The sequence below is a fragment of the Lathyrus oleraceus genome, chromosome 6 (assembly GCF_024323335.1).
Source record: "Lathyrus oleraceus cultivar Zhongwan6 chromosome 6, CAAS_Psat_ZW6_1.0, whole genome shotgun sequence".
NCBI lineage: Eukaryota > Viridiplantae > Streptophyta > Magnoliopsida > Fabales > Fabaceae > Lathyrus > Lathyrus oleraceus.
Genome location: NC_066584.1, coordinates 321,214,298 through 321,221,952, shown reverse-complemented (window position 1 = coordinate 321,221,952; position 7,655 = coordinate 321,214,298). Strand labels below are relative to the sequence as shown.

Here is a 7,655-nt window from a genome sequence, read left to right as displayed (position 1 = left end):
AGATATCTTATAAATTTATACCATAAATTAATTGCTATAGAAATAGCTTATAGAAACTTATTTATGTATACTTGTGCTATAAACATGTCGTTTGTAATTTTATTGAAACTAAATATAATTAGTCCTAGAAAATTTAACTAGCACCGATTGATGACAATAACTACCACTAGATAATAACTTGGTCATCTCTTGCATACATATATTGTTTGTGATTTCGGTTTCCAAATCCACATTTTTGACTCAGCAAAGTTACATAAAATAAAAAGACCATAAATAAAGTGCAAATTTTGACCAACATACAACCAAGGACACCAGACTAAAAACAGTGAGCTCCGAACTAAAAGGGAAGTTAAGCAAAAAAAATGACTCAAATAGAGGGTGACTCATTCTAAATTTAAGAAAATGAGAATAATAGTGCTTGCAATTAATGATGGCCAATATTTTTATTGAAAAAAGAAATAGTACAGAAACAAATATGAAGGAAAAATACAGATATAGAACATAATTTATATGTTTAGGTATTCAACATACGGATCAAATGTACAATATTTTTGTTGTCATCCCTATATTTACTACCTACTTCCTGGAAAACACCCATTTGATGATCCCTACTCCATGGAGCCCATTAGAAAACCTTCTTCATCATGCAGACACAAAATTAACGAGTCTTGGTCATGACCACTGAAAGTATGTTCAAGCCAGATGTACTTCAAAAAGAATTAGTCACAAATTCCAACATAGGAAAATCTATTTGAGCAGGTTTGAATAATGCCACTAAATTTGGTTATCAATGTGAGTTTAGAACAAACAAATCTCTTACAATGCTACTGATCAAAATAGGCAGCACCCCGTTAAGAATCATTGCTCTGAAGTGTTTAATGCAATCACAAGAAAACCTGCAAGTGCTAATAATAATTAAGTCTGCGCTTGCTTAAACATTAATCGAAGAAAAAGTAAGGATAACAAGGAGGGTATTTGTAATTGTATGCATTCTATCCTATGTCTTCCAAACTGTGATGCCAATGATCATCATTCAAGCATTCTCAAAACTTACACAAATATTTTCCTATAAATTGAGAGAAAATTATACTGATAAAGTTTGGGATTCATAATCTCACGATATTTCTCAGCAAGCAAGCAGCAGAGAAATGGCTTAAAGCCTTTCTCAATTTGGGGAGCAACATAGGCATCAATAAAAAAAAAAGACTGCAGAGTAGGATTTACTAAGGTCTTCCTTCCCTGTTCCAGTTGGTAGTAGAAACAATAGGAAAAAAATTCCAGACCATATGCCACCAAAGCATTATATTCGTACCTAAGCAAAGTTTAAGATGCTATACCGCCATCGACGAAAGCACAATTTGCAATCACCTCCCATGAATTACTCTGTAATTTAGGGCAAGGTCCTCTGTTTTCTTCCATATATAAGCTCGCACTGTGGCTAAGCTCATTTCTGGAGGCAATATCTGAATAATTTTACCACAAAAAAAAACTATCAAGACTCATCACATCAAGTGAATATATCCTAGAAGATGATTAAAGTTTCTGCCAAGCATTATTCCTGTTGAATAAGGGAACTTTTATTACCTGATCATTTTCAAAGTATCATGGTGTAAGGTATAGAAACTGGTTTTCATGATAATTAGACCAAAATATTTTCAAAGCTGTTAACAAAGACTTCTTCGAGTAATTGTGCATCGTGTATAAAAGAAACTGATTAAAATTGTAGTTTTAAAACATCAAAGTAAGTTGGGCGGAATTGTCTTTAAATTTTAACAACTAGCAGGAAACAACACAATGGGTAACCAAAAATGTTGATAAGGAAAGTGAACAGATTCTAAAAAGCATAACATTAATTGAAGAGTAGGCCAACTAAAAACAAATAAAGCGTGAAATTGCTCAATTTTGGCATCTAAAAAACTAAATATATGACTACCTTGATAAGAATATATATAACTTGCCTGATTGTTGCACAATATTTCAATAGAAGGTCTAAGTTTTTGCCAAGGTTTAAACCCAGATCGGAAAGAATCATCCCCAGCTGTTTGGTTCTGTAAATTCGATCCAGCAATTCCAGGGGGGAAACTACCTTGAGCATTGCCACTATCCAAAGGTTTGTCAAGCACCATCTTTTCTATAACATAATTAATAACCTAGACAAAAAAAAGAGATGGTCATTAATAAATGCATAATTGAGCTGGGAAATAATTTCTTATAAAATTTATCCATGAACAAAGCAATGAATTCTTGTGGAAACTAAACTGCCTTATTCCTTTCTGTCTGTCACTTTTTTTTTATTTCTTCCAAAACTAAATGTATATCATTTCCACCTATTTGCAATCACTCTTTTTATGCTTATTTAATATACTGTTTCATTTTCTTTCAGTGACCAACATGCAATCCACCTTGCAAGTAGAGGCTTGCCGAGTGCCAGCATATGCAATTGAGAAATCTGCCTCCTTTCCCATATCCCACTATTTTGTATTCCACACTACATCTGGGATGGACAAATTAAACAAAGTTGTTGAGAACCCACCAACTTAGAGATATTGACAAAGTAGTTCGAGTAAGGTTTGGAGTCATCACCTTACAAGTTGATTTTGTGAGGTTGAGTTAGACTCAGCCTATAGATTCTAAGATGGTTGTTGAGATATTATTTTATTATTATTATTATTATTATTATTATTATTATTATTATTATTATTATTATTATTATTATGTATCTATTGTTTTTATTAGTAGTATCAACTAGGATATTATTTAAGATATTATTGTATTAAATCTTTCCTTAATTAGTAGAGTTGATTAGGAGGCTTAGACCTATATATATGTGTATTTTTCTCCACATAATAACACAAGAAATTCATATTCAAGATGGTATCTAGAGCTTGATTCAAAACCCTATTTTTTTCTTGGTTCAAAACCCTATTTTTTTCTTAATTCACAACCCTATTTTTTTTTTGTTCACAACCCTATTTTTTCTTGTGTGTTGCTTCTGCGATCTAGAGTTCTTTAGTTGGTGGTGTTGAAATCATGACTGATATTCCAAGCCCAAAGAATGGTGTTGTTAAGAAGAATCCTCCCAAAAAGAGTTTATTTCGTTTGTGTTTCCAGGAACACCCGTTATTACCACGGCTAAATTAAATGGTAATAAGAACTATTTGAATTGGTATGCTTCGGTTGAGTTATGGTTTTTAGGACAACGTCTGCCAGACCATCTTACTAAAAAGGTTTCTGAATCTGATAGAGATAAAAGATGATTGGGAAGCCGCTGATTATCAACTTGTATCATTGTTGTGGAATTCTATTGAACCAAATCTGATGGCACACTTTCGTGCGTATAGATCATGTTATGAGGTTTGGCAGAAGGCTAAAACCTTTATGCTAACGATATTCATAGAATGTATGCATCGGTCTGCAATTTGGCTACTCTTCAAATGAATGATCAAGACTTATTAGAATATCTCACCTGTGCTCAATCTACTATTGATGGCCTTAAATTTATGCTGGTTAGTGATGATATTACGAAGATATTGGGCAAGCTTGACAATATGTTCATGGTGTTTGTCCTTCATGGCCTCTCTAAAGAATATAGTTCGGTTAAATACCAGGCGTTAACAAATATTACCATCCCTACGGTAGAAGAACTAATTGATCGTCTCGTCCGGGTATCTTTACCAGGTGATGACACTCATACTACTCCTGAGTCCTCTGCTTTTGTTTCTAATTTTAGTAATGGAGGATGTGGTGGCCGTGGCAGTGGTCGAGGACGTGGTAGAAGAGGTAGAAGTAACTTCTATTGCACTCATTGTAGGAAAGATAGGCACACTCAAGATCGGTGTTTTGACTTACATGGCTACCCGAACAAAACTGCTAATGTTGCTCAAACCATTGCAAACCGTGAATCAAAGGGTGAACTCAAACTACTTTCTCTGCCGATGAGTATCAGGAATATTTGCGATTGAAGGTAGCACAACAAGCCACCTCCTCGGCTACTATTGCTCGTACTGGTAATTCTATGATTTGTCTTTCTCATGCTACTCCTATTGGATGGGTTATGGATTATGGTTCTTCAGACCATGTGACCGGTAATGCCTCATTATTCTCTGAATTATCACCACCTAAATATCCACATCATATTACTGTTGCGGATGGATCTAAAGTTGAGGCAACTGGTGTTGGACGAATATCACTTATTCCCCCACTCTCTTTGAGTTTTGTTTTATTGATTCCTAATTGCCCTTTCAATTTTATTTCTATAAGCAAATTAACCAGCTCTTTGAAATGTGTCATAACATTTACTTTTGATTCCTTTTTGATACAGGGGCGGAGTACATGACAAACGGTTGGAGTCGGAATTGAATCTAGTGGTCTTTATTATCTTCAACCACCCACTTCCGCTATATGTGTTACTACTGGATCTCCTGATCTTCTGCATTGTCGCTTAGGTCATCCGAGTTTATCAAAATTGAAGAAAATGGTGTCAGGTCTTCCTCATTTAGAGTCCTTACAACGTGAGTCGTGTCAATTAGGAAAACACATTAGAGTTTCTTTTATCCGTCGCATTAATAATAGAGCTTTGTCTCTTTTTTACGTCGTTCATTCCGATGTGTGGAGTCCTAGTCGGATTCCTTCAATCCTAGGGTATAGGTATTATGTTACTTTTATTGATGATTTCTCAAGATGTACTTGGATGTTTTTAATGAAAGATCATTTTGAATTTTTTAATATTTTTAAGAATTTATGTTCTGAAATCTTGACGCAGTTTGGCAAAACAATTTGCATTTTACGCAATGACAATGCAAAAGAATATTTTTCTGATCGTTTCAACTCTTTCATGCACTCCAAAGACATCGTACATCAATTGAGTTGTCCCCATACGCCTCAACAAAATGGTGTTGCTGAAGGAAAACATAGACACATTGTTGACACTACTCGTACCCTTTTGTTAAATGTCAACTTACCTCTAAAGTTTTGGGGGGTGAGATGTTCTTACTGTCAGGTATTTAATTAACCGGATGTCATCCTCTGTGTTGAATGATCAGGTTCCTCATTCCCCGGTGCATCCTACAGATCCCTTATATGTTATTTTCCCCCGTGTCTTTGGATGTACTTGTTTTGTTCATGATTTGTCCCCAGGTCATGATAAAATGTTCGCTCGTGCCATCAAATGTGTTTTTTTGGGCTACTCCCGTATCCAAAAGGGATATCGGTGTTACTCTCCTTCTACACATCGTTTATACACGTCTGCAGATGTTACATTCTTTGAGGACGTACCATACTTTCCCAACTCAGATGTCCCTGAAACTAATTTAAATCAAGTTCTGCATATTCCCTATTTTGAGTCGGTTGAGTCCAATCCTTTATCGTCTAGTCCATCCGTTGTGATAGATGAGTCCTCACCTTTGTTGAACCGGTATGGCATTACCTATGAGAGAAGGTTGAGACCACATGATCCAGCTTCTATTCCAAGCGCCTCCACCCCTGCTCTGGCCCCGTCTCCTGACTTGCCCATTGTCATCCGTAAAAGTAATCGTTCAACCCGTAATCCTTACCCTATTTATAATTGTGTGTCTTATCACCGGTTATCTCCTACCTATTGTGCGTTTGTTACTGCACTTGCATCTGTTTTTATTCCTAAAACTATTCAGGAAGCTTTATCCCATCCAGGGTGGAAACAGACAATATTTGATGAAATGTCAGCTTTAGAATCTAATCATACTTGGGAGCTTGTTCCTCTCCCACCTAAAAAATTTGTTGTTGGTTGTATGTGGATATTTAATGTTAAGGTTGGTCCTGATGGACAGGTAGATCGATTGAAAGCTCGCTTAGTGGCAAAAGGATACACTCAAGTCCCCGGTCAAGATTATAGTGATACTTTCTCTCCTGTTGCGAAGATGGCATTTGTTCGCCTCTTTCTAGCCATGGTTGCCATGAAACAATGGTCTCTATTTCAATTGGATATCAAGAATGCATTCTTGCATGGTGACTTGGAAGAGGAGATTTACATGGAGCAACCTCCTGGGTTTGTTGCTTAGGGGGAGCGTAATCGGGTGTGTAAATTACACAAATCTTTGTATGGTTTGAAACAATCACCTCGGGCATGGTTTGGAAGATTTAATAAAGTGTTGCAACAATTTGGGATGAACCGGTGTGAATCAGATCATTCTGTTTTCACCAAATGCTCCTCCAATAAATATATCTATCTAGTGGTTTATGTTGACGACATTGTAATTACAGGATATGATTTTGAGGGTATCAAGGCTTTAAAGCAACACTTATTTCAGAATTTTCAGACTAAAGATTTGGGTCCTCTTCGTTACTTTCTAGGAATTGAGGTAGCTCAATCAAAGTTAGGTATTGTTATCTCTCAAAGGAAGTATGCTCTTGATATTTTGGAAGAAACATGTCTTTCAGACTGCAAACCAATTGACACTCCTATGGATCCTAATGTAAAGCTTCTTTCTAATCAGGGGGAGCCATATACTGATCCAGGAAGATATCGAAGACTTGAAGGAAAGTTGAATTATCTTACCATGACTAGACCTGATATATCTTTTTTGGTCAGTGTAGTAAGTCAATTCTTAAATTCTCCTCCATTGGAAAGCAGCTATTTGAATCCTTAAGTCTATCAAAGGATCACCTGAAAAAGGGTTTGTTTTTTGTGATAGAGGCAACACTGATATCATTGGATATTCAGATTCTGATTGGGCAGGAGATGCAAGTGATAGATGGTCTACATCGGGTTATTGTGTTTTTATTTGGGAAAATTTGATCTCATGGAAAAGCAAAAAGCAAACGGTCGTTGCTCGATCAAGTACAGAAGCTGAGTATCGAGCCATGGCCCATGCCACATGTGACCTCTTTTGGTTAAAGCATTTACTACAGGAACTTCACTTTTGTGAAGTCAACCCTATGGAACTCGTATGTGACAACTAATCAGCTTTTGCACCTCTTCTCCAATCCAGTTTTTCATGAAAGGACAAAGCATATAGAAGTTGACTGTCACTTTCTTAGAGAGAAGATTACCATTGGGACCATCAAAACCTCATTTGTTAATTCCAAGGATTAACTTACTGACCTCTTTACAAAATCTCTTTGAAGACCTCAAATTACATACATATGTGACAAAGTGGATGCTTATGATGTATACGCATCACCTTGAGGGGGAGTGTTGAGATATTATTTTATTATTATTCTGTATCTATTGTTTTTATTAGTAGTATCAATTAGGATATTATTTAAGATATTATTGTATTAAATCTTTCTTTAATTAGTAGAGTTAATTAGGAGGCTTAGACCTATATATGTGTACTTTTCTCCATATAATAACACAAGAAATTCAGATTCAAGAATGGTATCAAAACACCTAACCTAAATATGTTATGCATGTCCAAGGAGCTTATGTTCTGACCATCAATCTTATTTTGGAAGTTTGCTTCTGGAAAAGACACTGTTCATATGCTGTCCGGACGAACGCTTCGAGACAAAAGCATTGTTTTTCCAATCTGAAAGTAAATTTCCGAACAGATGTGCGTTTTTTTTAGAAATTTGGGATAGGGAAAGGAGTTCACTTTGTTCGCACTTTCGATGTCTATCCCTAGTTATGTATATATGGTCACGATAGCCATTACAAGATTTGGACAATCCTCATCTTA

The 7,655-nt window shown here is 35.8% G+C and overlaps 1 protein-coding gene across 5 annotated transcripts in view; it reads right to left on the bottom strand.

The window, feature by feature from the left end:
* Window positions 1-418: 418 nt before the first annotated feature.
* The window catches only part of LOC127091901 (uncharacterized), a 32,635-nt gene continuing 25,398 nt past the window's right edge, over window positions 419-7,655 (bottom strand). For 2 of the 5 annotated variants that reach the window (XR_007792028.1, XR_007792027.1), the window contains 3 exons: window positions 1,959-2,150; window positions 1,313-1,463; window positions 419-896 (listed from right to left, as the gene is read on the bottom strand). Coding sequence is in view for 1 of the 5 variants with exons in the window: in XM_051030637.1 (XP_050886594.1) it covers window positions 1,365-1,463; window positions 1,959-2,150 (291 nt within the window). In the remaining 4 variants the exon portion in view is untranslated. The remainder of the gene's footprint in view (window positions 897-1,312; window positions 1,464-1,958; window positions 2,151-7,655) is intronic. The other 3 variants (XR_007792030.1, XR_007792029.1, XM_051030637.1) reach the window with 3 other exon arrangements.